Source organism: Sciurus vulgaris (genome assembly GCF_902686455.1).
Source record: "Sciurus vulgaris genome assembly, chromosome: 17".
Taxonomy (NCBI): Eukaryota; Metazoa; Chordata; class Mammalia; order Rodentia; family Sciuridae; genus Sciurus; species Sciurus vulgaris.
This window is the reverse complement of record NC_136478.1, coordinates 26,476,571-26,490,185: the sequence shown is the minus strand read 5'-3', so window position 1 is coordinate 26,490,185 and position 13,615 is coordinate 26,476,571. Positions and strand designations below refer to the sequence as shown.

The 13,615-nt window shown below is 56.5% G+C and overlaps 1 protein-coding gene across 6 annotated transcripts in view; it reads left to right on the top strand.

Moving 5' to 3' along the window:
- The window catches only part of NDRG4 (NDRG family member 4), a 42,392-nt gene that overhangs the window by 18,410 nt on the left and 10,367 nt on the right, over nucleotides 1–13,615 (top strand). For 4 of the 6 annotated variants that reach the window (XM_079118336.1, XM_079118335.1, XM_079118333.1 and 1 more), the window contains exons 2-3: nucleotides 2,319–2,413; nucleotides 6,959–7,003. In XM_079118336.1, the coding sequence (XP_078974462.1) occupies nucleotides 2,336–2,413; nucleotides 6,959–7,003 (123 nt within the window). In that variant the 5' untranslated portion in view covers nucleotides 2,319–2,335. Of the gene's footprint in view, nucleotides 1–2,318; nucleotides 2,414–6,958; nucleotides 7,004–11,238; nucleotides 11,379–13,615 lie in introns of those variants that run through there. The other 2 variants (XM_079118332.1, XM_079118331.1) reach the window with 1 other exon arrangement.

Below are 13,615 nucleotides of genomic sequence, written 5' to 3'. Positions count from 1 at the left end.
CAGCCCTGACACATCCACATCCCAAACCAGTCTCCAGCAGGGACTCCCCGTGCGTTCACAAAGTACCATTTTGGCAAAACGGGAGGGCTGGGCTTCCTGCTTCTGAGGGAGGCCCAGGGAAGGCCCAGAGCTGCCACCTGGCCTGCCCAAAGCAGCCCTGCCACAGAAATGGGTTCCATCCTGTGCCTGTGGGCTGTGTGCAATGGCTGGGCTTTCCAGGGGGAGAAACCAACAGTGCAGAGGTGGACAGGGACTCGGTATGCCCAACCCGCTGGTGGGCCTGGTCAGTCTTCAGTGCCAAAGGGAAAGTCTGAGAGCTTCACCCTTAAGAAAGGCTGGAGTTTGAGTTTGGAAAAGAAGGGAGAGAGGAATGAATGGACCAGTCAGGGAGTCCATCCTGCCACGGCAGGCAGCCATGGTGTGACAAAATGAGCACCAAGCTCTGGGGACACAAGTTAGTGGCAGAGGGAAAAATAAAAATAAAAAAGCATTTTATAATGAGCACTGAGCACTGGCCTAGGAGCCCAGGAGCCCAGTCCTGGCCCTGCCTGTGCAAGTAATTGCACCCCATTGGCCTTGGTCTCCCCATCTCACTTCAGGCAAGTGAAAGCAAGCACTTGATAACCCGTGAAACGCTTTGCAAGAGGAAAGAATTGTTACTGATCTTCAACCAAATAGTCTTTTTAAAAAATGTTTTCCCCCCAATTTCAGTCCGTTGGTCTGGTTTTTAGTCCCTCCCTCTGGTAGTGGCTGGGAACCTTTTAATGTACAGACGTGTGCTTTTTGTGGGAGACCAAGCATATTTCTCACACTTGGGATAATACTGCATATTACTTTTGTAGCTTCTCTTTCTATTGGTGACAAGCATTTCTCCATGTTATTAAATAATATTTGATAACTTATTGACCCACAGTGTATGTATCTAGTGACTCACTGATTGACAACATGCCTCTTCCAGTTTTTCTCTATTGTTTTTCTATCATTCTCCATGGTGGGCATTCCCAAAGCTAAGCCATCACTTGCCCTCTTTGGTTTCCTAAAGAAATTTCTCCTAGGGAGGGGGGTTATTGAATCTGAGGATATGAACTTTTGAATTAATTTTAATCCATTTTATAAAACTGCCCTCCAAGATGTGCACAATGGGATATGCCTATAATCCCAGTTACTCTGGGGGCTGAAACAGGAGGATTAAGTTCCAGGTCAGCCTGGGTGACTTAGGAAGACCCTGTCTCAAAATTAAAAAAATAAGAAGGATTGGGGATGGTAGCCCAGTGATAAAGCACCCCTGGGTTCAGTCCCCAGTACCAAAAACTAAAAACATAAATAAATAAAAAGGGCTGAGGAGATAGTCCAGTGATAAAGCACCCAATTTCCAGTAACACATACACACACAACAAATTTTAAAAACTGCCTTCCAGAAAGATGTATCAGTGTACACGCCCATGAACAATATAAGAAAGTGCCAGCGTTGGTGCATCTTGGCCAGCTAGCACTGCAAACTTTGCCAGTTCCATTAGCCAAAAAGAAAAAGAGGAACGAATTTTATTTTAGTGTTTCTTTGACTTCTAATGAACTTGGATACTTTTCTATGTGTTTATTGACCAATTTTAATTATTTTATGAACTTCCAGATGTCCTTGACAAGTTTTCCTCTTGGTGCATTCTGATTTCTGCCATCCTGAAATCTGATCAAGGGATAGTAGAGCCTGTTCTTGAAGAATTGTGGGTCCTGGGTCCCTCTAACTTCCTTCACCCACTGCTGGCTCCTCCAAACACACATCCAGGGGCATGCTGTGTACATACCTGTGCAAATGTGGTCTTTCTTGCCCTGAGGTTCAGAGGCTCTGGGGTCTCCCAGAAATACCCAGCAGTGGGGACCTGGGACCTCCCAGCTGCTCACCTCTCGTTGCAGGTGGCCTACCCTAACCAGCACCCACTGCCCAATATCACAGGGCCTGCCACCCTGGCAGTGTCCCCTCATCCCTCCTAGACTTGAGCTTCCAGTCCCAGGAGAGCCCTCAGCTCTGTACCTCTCCAGCCGTCTGTCCTCCAGAACCTCATGTCCTCTTCTGGACCTCCAGGGCCTCCACAAGGGGACTCTGACTGCCTTTGGCCTTCTCACACACCCCTGTGATTCTCAATAAATGCAGCATTTTGCTTGAAACATTTTAGGGATCATCGTGTGCACCCTCTGGGTGTCAATCCGGTCCCCACAAGCCGCTCCCCTGCCTGTACCCCTGCTCTGGCTCTGACTTGCAAAGTCCTTCCTTGCCTGGAAGTATCAAAGCCAGTCCCAACCTCGCCCTCATTTCCTCCTAGGGCTGCTGCTCCACGACATGACCATGGCGGGACTGCAAGAGCTGCGATTCCCGGAGGAGAAGCCACTGCTCCGAGGCCAGGACGCCACGGAGCTGGTGAGTTGCCCCTTCGCGATCCTGGGACCAAGCGCGCCACCTCGTGGCAAAAAGGGAAACAGCGTGCCTTCCCGCTGTCTTGATGCTGGTTCTCGTTGGACTCAGGTGGGGCAATCCCCCCACCCCAGAGCAGCCTTGTCACTGCCTTGATAGAGTTCCCAGGCCAGCCTGAGGGTCCATGCAACCAAGACCAGTGGCATCGGCTCTCTTTGAGGCCGGGGCTCTCCAGGAGAAATGCCCCCACATGAATGATGAAGAGACAGAGACATTGACAGGTGAATGCACTTAGCAGGGTCACACAGCAAGAGCAGAACATGGCGATTCCAGTTCTTCTGGGCAGCCCACAGCCCTGCGGAGTCACAGCTGTGGAGTGCTGCCTCCAGCGGGAGCACAGCTGTCCATCAGCATCTTCCTCTTTGTCACAAGTTTCTGAGGTCCAAGGGCAAGGTTCACCAACAGTACCACCAGTTATCTAGGGGATTGAGGAACTCGAGATGGCAATTTTGTCCCAAACGTCCCTCAGTTGGGAAGCCAGATGCTGATTTCAGTTTTCTTCTACCCCACACCTTCTTGTAGTGACACCCCTTCCGCCTTCCCTTCCCCACCCTCCAGCAGCGTGGTCTCACTGACTGACACAGACCACTTTGCAAGGAGAAGCTGGGGGTCCCCTGCTCACTAGGTGCTGGAGCATCAGGCCTGGGGCTCCCTGCTGGTTATACCATCCTATCTCCCCTCATTGTGCAATGAGGCATCCAGGAGGCCAGTCCCTCAAATCTTCAGCCTGTCCTTCCCTGCCTGGCCCAGGCTCCCACCACACAGGGGTGAGCCCAAGAGCCATTGAGCCGCCAGCACCAGGACCAAGCAGTCAGCCAGAGCTCCAGGGGCTCAGCCAGGTGAGGCTGGCAGTCCTACCCCAGAAGGGTACAGTCTTGTCTCAAGGAAACTTCTGAGGCCTAGATTATTTGAGGGCAGCCATCAGCGGCCAGCAGGTGAGCTGCACCCTGAGCAGGCCCTTTATTCCTGGTTCGCTCACTCCAGGTCCAAACCCCCATTATTATTCATCTTTTTTCCTTCAGTACTGGGGATTAAACCCAGGGTGCTCTACCACTGAGCTGCATCCCCAGCCCTGGCCCTATTTTGTTTTGAGAGACGACCTCACTAAGTTGCCGAGTCTGGCCCGCAACTTGCGATTCTTGCTTCAGCCTCCCGAGTCTGTGAGATTACAGGCGTGCACCACCATGAGTACGCTTGCCAGAGCCTCCTCCCTGATCTCCCTCTGCCCTTGCTGTGTAAAACCCTTTTTACGACACATCGCTTCTCTTTCCACTTAGAGCTTGTCGGTGACTGCCACCCTGCTGGGTCACATCGCAGTCCTTCCTGGGGCCCCTCCCCAAGTCTCACCCTCTTCTCTCGTTCACTCCCTCTGGCCTCCTTGACATTCCCATCTTATTCCCAGCTGTTCCCTCTTCCTGGGAGGCTGCACTCTGGGAACGTGCAAGGCCTTCTCTGATCACTGGGTCTACTACTGACAACTGCCACGCTCTGTCCCCTGGCCCTAGCACCTGTGACGATCGGCCCCTGCCCACTAGCTGCTGGAGCAACTGTCTGGTCGGTTTTCTGCCCAGGTCTCCCCAGCGTGCCAGCACAGCACTGTGCACAGAGTCAGCCTCAGTAAGGAGATGGGCTGGATGGGAGCCACAGACTGTGATGAGCTCAAAAGAAACTCCTTAGAACAGTCTGAGAAGTTCCTCTTCCCCGTTCTTCTTTTGAGGCACATGAGCAACACCTCTCATGAGGTTTGGTAGGGTGCAAGGGAAGCCCAGGACCTCTGCACCCACAACTGCCGAGAGCGTGCTTACAAAGGCGCTGCCTGCCTGGACCAGACATGTGACTGTGGCCCTGACCAGTCCCCTGGGCACAGTGCAGAGAACCGGGGGCATCTCGGTCTGACACCTCTGTGCCTGCTCTCCTTGGCAGGGTGCCCAGAGAGATGCTGCCCCTCCTCCACCTGCCTGGCCCACCCTGGCTGCCCCTCCTCCCTGGCTCAGCAAGCCCTCCTGTCCCCACCTTTAACCATCCTTCTGCCGCAGGTGGTCTCCTCTTCATCCTGCTGGTGACCAGGACCAGGCCAGAGATGGCCACTGTGATATTCCCACCCCTGTGTGAGAGTCACATGTTTCAGTCACCACGGAGGTGTCTCTGTTTTCTTGAGTCAGCATAAGCCTGTGCTGGGGACCTGGTTACCTTGGCTTTTTTTCCAAAGACACATGAAAAGCCCAGTCTGCCAGCCCAACGAGGTCTTCAGGTATCAGGTATCAGGTACCTTCGAGAGCTGTTCAGTTTCTCTCTCAGGCTGTGACATTCACACACAGATTCCTCCTTTCTCGCTGCTGCATGTGAACGTACCCGCCTTTGTCACTTTCTAAATCTCATGCAGTTTGCCAGGTGCAAGATCTCCAGTGAGCGGAGCCCATAGTCAGCCCACGGTTCCTTCAGGTTCCACACCCGTAGTTTCAACGAATCACAGAGGTGTTAGGAAAAAAGAGTCACATCTGTACCAAATGCGCAGAATTCCCCTCACCATTGTTCCCTAAACAATACCGTATAACAACTATTTACCTTAGATGAGGTATCTTAAGTAATCTAGAACTAATCTAAAGTGTGTTGGAGGATGTGCGTGGATTCTATGCGAATACGACACCACTTTGTAGAAGGAACATGAAGATCCACTGAGTTTGGTGTCCCAGGAGGGTCCTGGAACCAATGCCCTGTGGCTAGGAGGGACTACTGTACTTCCACCGTTGACCTGCCACCCTCCTGCCTCTTTGGACTGGCTCGTTTTGGAGACTCCAGGGCCTGGTGGGTCCAGGGATCAGTGGGTGACAGGCTGCTCCTCCTGTGCCTGGGTGCCCTGCCTGGGTCTCCCACACACCACTCTTGGACCTTTCCATGGCTTCTCAGCTGGACCCTCTTTTCCTTTGAGTGCTGGCTCACCTCCCAAGGTTCTGGGGGATTCAGATTGGCTCATGTTATTCCTGCTAGTTCCCTGCTTTGGGGTCCCGTCCCTTCCACGCTCCTCATCTCCTGGGGGGCCCCCGGACCCTGAGAGCTCATAAGCATGCCCTGCCATTATCTGCCTCGTCCTTCTTGTCAGATTTTGTTTTTAACAAAACTGCCTCCTCCCCCCTTCTCTGAGATAAGTGCCTGGGAAGGTCTCTAGTATAAAAACCTCCCACGTTTACTTCTGCAGCCTGCCTTGCGCGAGGGCTTTGAGAAGACTCATCCATAAGCAGCCCCATCCCCTTCCTCCTGGCCCTTGTCCTCTTCCTTCGGGGTTTTAGGAATGGCTGCCCTGGAGACAGGCAGAATCTGGGCCTTCTCACAGCAGACCCAGTGCTCTGCTTTACCTGGGCAGGTGCTTGTCTCCTGGCAGGTTTCCTTCCTTGGTCTCCAAAGTGACCCCAGTGAGAGCTGACCCAGCTTCCTGGTCATACAGATGAGGAGAAGGGATCCAGAACAGGTGTATCACACCCTAGAGCCAGGATCGGTTGCACAGAACCCAGGGCTGCCTGGTGACCCACCCCTGGGCTCAGCCCCTCCGCTTGGCTCTCTGTTCACGCAGCCTGGTAATCTGCAGGTGCGTTTGAGCCATGCCGCCCTCCTGCGTAAAGTCAGATTGTTCATCCGGATCTGCGTGTGTTTGGGAGCCATTCCAACCAGGCTTTGTGCTGAGAGCACAGTCGGACATGGTCCGGTCCTTGTGGCACCTGGAGTCCACTGGCAGGACAGGCACTGAGCAAAGATGCGTATGGCTCAGGGTCACATTTGCCCAAGTGATTTGAGAGCGCACAGCAGGCGGTGCCTCAGGCCCAGGCAGCGCCTAATTGGTTAGAAAAGCCCCTCCACTCCTCGCCCAGGGGCCTCAGCTGGCCCATCCTGTGTGACGATCACAGCACCTCTTCCTGCCTATGCCCCTGTGCCCTGATGGTCAGACCCTGTGGAAAGTCTGAGGGGGCAGGAGGGTCCAGTATTCAGGGTTGGAGTCAAAAATTCTACTACTTTCTACCCTTGGGCCCAGCCTCAGCCTTCTCACCTGTAAAAGAGATATCTTTGCATTTTGAATTGGCAAGCTCAGAGGCTTATCCATTGAGTACTTGATAGCCGAGTACCTGGCCCTTGAGGAGCCTGTGACCACTTTTGTTACTATTAACGTGGACAGGGGATCAGGAAGTCAGCCTGCTCACCAGGCAAGGTGGCGCATGCCCTGTAATCTCAGCGGCTGGGGAGGCTGAGGCAGGAGGATCCCAAGTTCAATGCAGCCTCAGCAAAAGCGAGCACTAAGCAACTCAGTGAGACCCTGTCTCTAAAAAAAGTACAAAAATAGGGCTGGGGATGTGGCTCAGGGGTTGAGTGACCCTAAGTTCAATCCTTGGTGCTTGCCCCTCCCCCACAAAAAAAGAAAGTCAACCTGCCCCAGGCAGAGCCCCCAGAGGCTCCCGTGCCAGCCAGAACCTAACTTGACCCTCTCTGTTTGCCTCCCCACAGGAGAACCCTGACACCTTCCTCTCAGCTGTGGACACAGACTGGAAGGTAGGTTGAGGCTCGGCCTCCCTAGATATGGGATCCTCTTTTCCCACCTGTCCAGGCCCCAGAGTATCCTGGTCTGTCATTCTGTGTGCACCCAGGCCTGGAGTGCCAGGGCTGGGCACCTCACAGGCAGTGCTCACCACAGCTCTGCCTGCCCCCCGCCCAGCAGGGAGATGCCCGAGATGGAAGCAGTGGGTCCCTCTGAAGAGGACAGCTGGGAAGCCAGGGGCGGCCTAGGGGACGGGAGGATGGAGAAGGGAGGGAAGGATGTTGTCATCTGATCAGCATTTTCCTCCAATTAAAGCCAGGTTGACTCTGAAATAGCTCCTGTTTCCATAGCAGCAGTTGCCTAGACAACATGTCCTCTTTAGTTTGATGCCAGATTCTCCATGAAAACTGAACCTCCTGTTTTTATTCCCCTGCATGATGATTTTGTTCACTTGGCCAGCCATTTCTCCCCTCTGAGTCCCCTAGTGACCATTTATTTCCAGGTCTGGGAAAATGTCTAACAGCAGAAACCAGGGGACCTCCCTGGGGTCCCAGATCCCACTGTCCATCCACATGTGCTGAACAAATGCAGACCCCTCCTCCTGACAGATGGAAGGCGTCCCCAGGCCACTGCCCTTGTCTCTGCTTGACCTCTATTTGGGTCAGTCTCCAAGACCCATGACGGCACTGGCCTCGTGGTCTGGACGTAGGGATGACGTGCAGGAGGTGGGGCTGCCTGCTGGCTCCTCCCCGAGCAAGCAGCTCCCTGCAAGGATGAGGATCTGGGCCTGTGCATTGGTCCCTTGGTCACGCGCTTCTTCAAGGACACTAGGGGAGGCTTCGGGGCACAGTGTGCAACATGCTCAGATCCCCCCAGAATGCCATCTTCAAACACAAAGGGCTCTGAGCTGCAAGGAGAGGATGGGACCCAGTAGTGGGGACCAGTGTGTCTCTGGAGGAGGATAGGAGGGATTGTGGCTGGGACACAGCCCAGCCTGACAGGAAGGGGCGGCTGGAAATCAGAGCAGTCAGGACAGGTGATTCTCTTTGTCCTCAGTACTCCAAATGAGGAATATGTGGGGAAATGGGCCCTGAGGAGGGGGCTGGTGATATGGAACCCCGGAGCAGCCTGCCCCTGCCCCACACTCTAGTCCTACAGTGTGGGAAGCCCAGCCCTGCCCCCCCCCCCCCCAACACACACACACTCATACACACACACTCACACTGCCGCAGGGAGGGATGAGGGAGGCCTGGGCCTGGAGGAGGCCCCTGCTGCGTGGGAAGCTCCGTCTCAGCTGAACCTCTGAGCGCAGGCACCCAGGACACCGCTCCTGACCGTGGTATCCGGGTTCTGAAGACCTCTTGCCTGGTGAAGGGCAGCGTGAGTTAAAAGGGACCTTCTTGTCCACTGCAGTCACACAGCATGGAGGTGGCTTTTTAGTTTTTAAAGAAAGCAGTCACAAAGCTCGCTGTCCTCTGGATCTGGGTCTGGCAGGGATTTTATCCCAAGTCACAGTGGCAGGCTGTGTTACTGTCTGGGCCTCAGTGGCCTCAACCAGGGGAGATGTAATAAGACAGACACCAACGAGCAACCACGCAGGCCAGAGCCGAGGTCCTGGCCCTGCCACTTACCAGCCCCACGGCCTCCAGCACCAGTCACTTGCTCATTTGTACAGTGACACGGCATTTGAGTGTCTATGAGGTGGCGGGGCCACAGATCCAGTTCTCAGACACTGGAATGACTGACAGGTAGTCACCAGTGCCAGATGCCTGGGTATGTCCCTAGTTCTGTGCTCACCTAACTGTGTGGTATTGGGCAGGTTACCAAACCTTTCTGTGCCTCATCTGCAAAGTGGATATTAAAAGGATAAAATGAGATGATGTGCAGAGTACGTGAAGGGAACCTGGCATGTGGGAGACATTCTAATGCATTTGCTACTCAGTGATGTGACCTCAGGCCCAGTGTGCCAAGTGCTAGTAAGCTCCACGTTTTACCAGTTGGGTAGGAAAATTACCTGACCTCTCTGGGCCTTGGTCTCCTCATCCTTTCTCATGGCTTTGTGAGGCTCAAAGAGGTTGACGGATGTGCCCTGATGTGCCCAGGGTCATCAGGCAAAGAACTGGCAGAGCTATGGCCGGCAGCAGGATTGGGGTAGCAAAACTTGAATCTGCCTTGTTCAGCCACAGCTGCACAGCCTCCTGAGAAGGGGCCAACAGTTGGGGGCTTTGTTGTTTTTGTTTTGTTTTGTTGGGACTGGGGATTGAACCCAGGGGTTACTTTACCACGGAGCCACGTCCCCCCAGCCCTTTTTACTTCTTGTTTGAGACAGGGTCTTCAAAGTTGACTGAAGCTGGCATCGAACTTAAGATCCTCCTTTCGCTTCCCGAGTTACTGGGATTGTAGGACCTGTGCCACCACACCCGGCAAGGGGCCAGCGGTTTGTAGAGGCTGCAGATTGTCTCCTTTCTCTGCTGCCAGGGCAGGCAGGGGTGGAGTCAGGTCTGGAGCGACGTAGGCAGCTTTGTGCTTATTCTCACACTGAGCAACTCAGTGAGGAAGGCACAGTTCCTTCTTCACAGCTGGAAAGCCTGAGGCACAGAGAAGTTAGAAACCTCACCCAAGGACCCATCTGGGGACTGGGCAGGACTTGTGCCCAGGTCTGTGGATTTGCAGTCAGCAAGCTGAGTTGAATGGGGGTAGATGGGGGTAGATGCAGGAGGGGTGGGCAGCACCAGGTGAGCTTCTCAACTGCAGGAGGGGTGGGGAGAGGACACAGAGGGCAGAGGCTGGAGGGGAGAGGATGGAGTGGGCACGTGGGGAGCAGGGACTCCAGCTCCCTGCAGAGCACACGGAGGACTCAGGGCCGAAGAGTTGGGACGGGGCCTTCGCAGGCTGCCTCAGCCGACCAAGCTCATTCCTGTGTGGTGCATCTGCAGAAATGGGGAGGGACTGAGGGAGACCTCCAACCACACCACTGCCACGCTGAGTGGCACAGGGCCCGGCACTCTTGCGAGGACCCCTGAGTGAGAGGTCAGAAATGGGGCAGGGAAAGCTGTTGTGCCCAGAGGCAGGGGACACAGCCAGGAATAGTACACATGGCAGGTGTTGACCAGGTCAGCAGACATCCGTGGTCAGAGCGTCCACTGCCTTCCAGAAGGGGCCAGCCAGAGAGCAGGGCTGTCGGCACGGGCTGGGATGAGCTGCGTGTTCCTTCACCAGTGAGGCAGAAGGGGGCAGGTGCCCAGCACCCTCCCATGCTCTGTCACTCCCGTCTCTCCGCCCTAGGTCTCCCTCCTCTGCTTTCCTCCCTGGCTTGTTTTCTCTCCTACTCGGCTCCCCTCAGCTCTTCTCCTCTGTGAACTCTGCCTGCATGTCCCAGACTAGTCCACCACCAGATCCTTGCTGCCCAGGAGGCGGGGGTATGGCCTCGGAACCATGCCCCACACCACTGGCTCCAGGAGAGGGACTGGCTGGCTATGTGGGACGCAGACATGTCAGCCCGGACTGCTGGCCTCCTGTTCCTCCTCCTCTCCCTGGCCGCCTCAAGCCCCTGATGGGGGGGGTGGGGCAGAATTGGTGTGTGCTCCATGCCCTGCTCCTGCAATCTGCCCAGGACCCCCCAAAGTCCCCTTCAGCAGTGTGGGCAAGCCCTGGGCATACATGTGGGTAGAGTGGGAGGTGTCCCAGTGGAGAGAGCCCCTGGAGGCTGGGGAGGAAGGATCAGTTCCCTGAAGCAGGGAGATGACCAGTTTGTCCCCCAAAGCAGTGAGTGATTTCCCGGGGTGTCCTCAAGGCTAAGTGAGCCAGGTCTTCCTGTTGAGGAAGCTGGGGTTAGGGGTCTGGTCTTGGGCCCTTTGTGCTCCCAAAGGGTATGAGTCAGGGGCTCTGCCTGTGTATGTCCTGCCCTGCCTGCTGTGCCAGTCTGCAAGAGGCTCCTGGGTACCTAATGAGGATGGCCCCTGGCTCCTGTCTTTCCGGGACCCTGTTGGAGGGTGCTGTTGGAGGGTGCCTGGGGGCTGCAGGGCAGGCAACCATCCAAGCAGGGACTGGGGACCATCCAGAATGATGTGTTGCTGGGGCGGGAGAAGCAGGAGTGAGGCTGGGGTGAGTGAGGACCTCAGAAGCCAATCGGGAGCCTGGTTTGTCTCTAACAGCCAATCTCAGAGCAGGGACTCGGGGAGAGCAAGTGGCTGCAGGGAGGAGGGGCGGGCCTGGGCTGGGCCAGGATCTGCGTATAAATGGCCCGGGAGCTGTGCCCCGTCACAGAGCGGACTGTCTCCCTCTCGAGCCACCCCTTTCCTCCGGACCCGAGTGACTCAGGCCTTTGTTTGCCCTCCCTGGTCGAGGCGAGTTCCCTCCCTCGGCAAGATGCCGGAGTGCTGGGATGGGGTGAGTGAGGGCCCTGGGGGCAGCAAGCTGCGCAGGGTGGACAGGTGGGCAGGGCATCCTTGCGACCTGCAGGAAGGACAAGGCATCTTCTGCCCATGTCTGGTGACAGCTCTGCCTTCAGTTGCCTCGCTTTGGAGTCACTGAGGCGAAGCAGGAGGCTCCTGACCTGGTCTGCCGGCGGCATCAGGGACAGCTGCTAGTCAGGTCCTGGGGAAGGGTGGCTGGGGAGGGGGTGGCATCTACAGGAAATGGAATGACTGTGCTGTCCAGGTCTTCTCATCGCCTGTGTGGACCTGTGCACAGTGTGTGCACTCCCCGGTGTGTGTCCTCTGCCTGGCATGTGCCCGAAGTGGCTGCTTAGGTCCTTGGGGCCACCTCAACCAGTGGGTGAGGGTCAGTCCTCTGTGAGCCCCAGGCTGCACTCCCCGTGTCTGTCTGGGGGCTGTGCCTGCAGGTGTTGTTGGGAGTCGGATAGCTCAGAAGTGCCATGGAAAGGAGGGGCAGCCTCTTCCTTCCTTAAGATCTGCTACTGCTTCTCCAGGGCACAGAGGGGCAGTGGTCTGGACCTTCAGGCAGGGAACCCTGCAGCAGAGAGGACGAAGAGGAGTGGCCCTGTCTTATTTTGTAGGTTTTGGGAAGGCAATGCTGGAGCCATGACTCCATGACCCTCGTGGGGTCCCCAGGGCACCTCCTCCTGCCTCCCAGGGGCAGCAGGTACCCAAGCCCTGTGCCACTTTTCGTTAAGGAGGGAGAAGCAAGGTGGACCTGCCTGCCACACCTGCCCTGTCCATTCCGCAGACCATGCGGATGGCCCAGTGCATTTGCGACTACGTCAGCATTCACCCGCCCATGCAGACCCTGTCCCCTGAATAATCGATGCAGCTGACAATCGCACCACCCCCAAGCTCAGACCCCTACTTCCACCAGCCCTCAAGGTCACGGTGAGGGGAGACAGCCGAGAGGGGACGTCAGAGCCCCCTCCTTCGCTGCCGCAGTGCATCCCGCCGGCGCCCACCTGGAGGCGGGGGGGCCGGCCTCTGGCATGACGTCACCGAGAGCCAATGGGAGCGCCCGACCCTGAGAGTTGGGGGGCTCTGAGCGCGCAGACTGCGGGCCCCGGGGCGACCCCCGACCCTGAGCTGCCGGAGTCGGGTGCTGGGTCTGAGCTCCCCGCCGAGAGTCGAAGAAGCTCTGGGAGGTCTTGAGAGGGTTCAGCCAAGGTCAATCGACCCGGGCGGGACAGGCAGACCCTCCAGCCCTCTTCCCGTGGACCACCCGAACCTGGCCCTTCCGCCCCGCGGAGGTGGGACACAGTAGGGCGGTTCTGCGGCGGCTGCCCAGTATGGGAACCTTGGCAGCCACGCCAGGGCAGGGAGGGGACAGACTGGGCTTCCTTAGCCCTACCCGCCAGAGAGTGGGGGTGGGGTCCGTATTTGGAAGGCGCCCCGCGGGCCCTGGCTTCTGCCAGGCATGGCAAGAGCTGACCCAGAAGATGCAGAGAGCCCCTCTCCCCCCCCCCCCCCGCCAAGAGCTTTGCCCTGTGCACCCCAACCCCCTCCCTCCTGAGCTGAGAGAACAGCAGAGTGACTGGTGGATGCTGGCAGGGACCCCCCAGCAGGGTGTGCCACCGGGGAGGGGCTCCTCTGGAGCTCTTGGGTGAAGCTTGATCTCCTTAGAAAACCCAGGCTTTTGCGCCATCCTGGCCTCTGAGACAGGCTGTGGCAAGGACACCACCTCTCTGCTCCTGCCCAGGCGGCCCCAGTCTAGGCTCAGAGTAGGGCTCAACCATGGGCCAGTCACATCTCCTTTCTGGGCCGCATTTCCTCCGTGTACATGAAAAATGTCTAGTCAGTGGCCAGGGAGCAGGAAGCCGCCTTGATCTGAAGCGCCCTGAGGGAGCTGGGCTGCCTGGAGGACCACAGGGAAAGGAACAGACCTCCAGGCAGAATGTGGCTTCCAGGGTGTGGCCTCTGGCCTCTGGGATGGCACCTTGTCACTCCTTGCTGGACATGCAGTCCATGAGGTGCCCCGCTTAGTCACACAATAAGGAGCAGAGCCAGTTCCTCCTGCAAGACTAGTGACCCCGAGCAGCAAAGCCCAGGCCAAGGACTCAGGAGGACCAGGAGTGTCACTGCAGAAAGCCTTGGGGGAGGGATGGGTGTCTAACCTTGCCTTGCCTGAAGGGACCTTGGGATGCTGGGGCACCGGGGAAGGGCATTCACGGTGGAAGGACCACA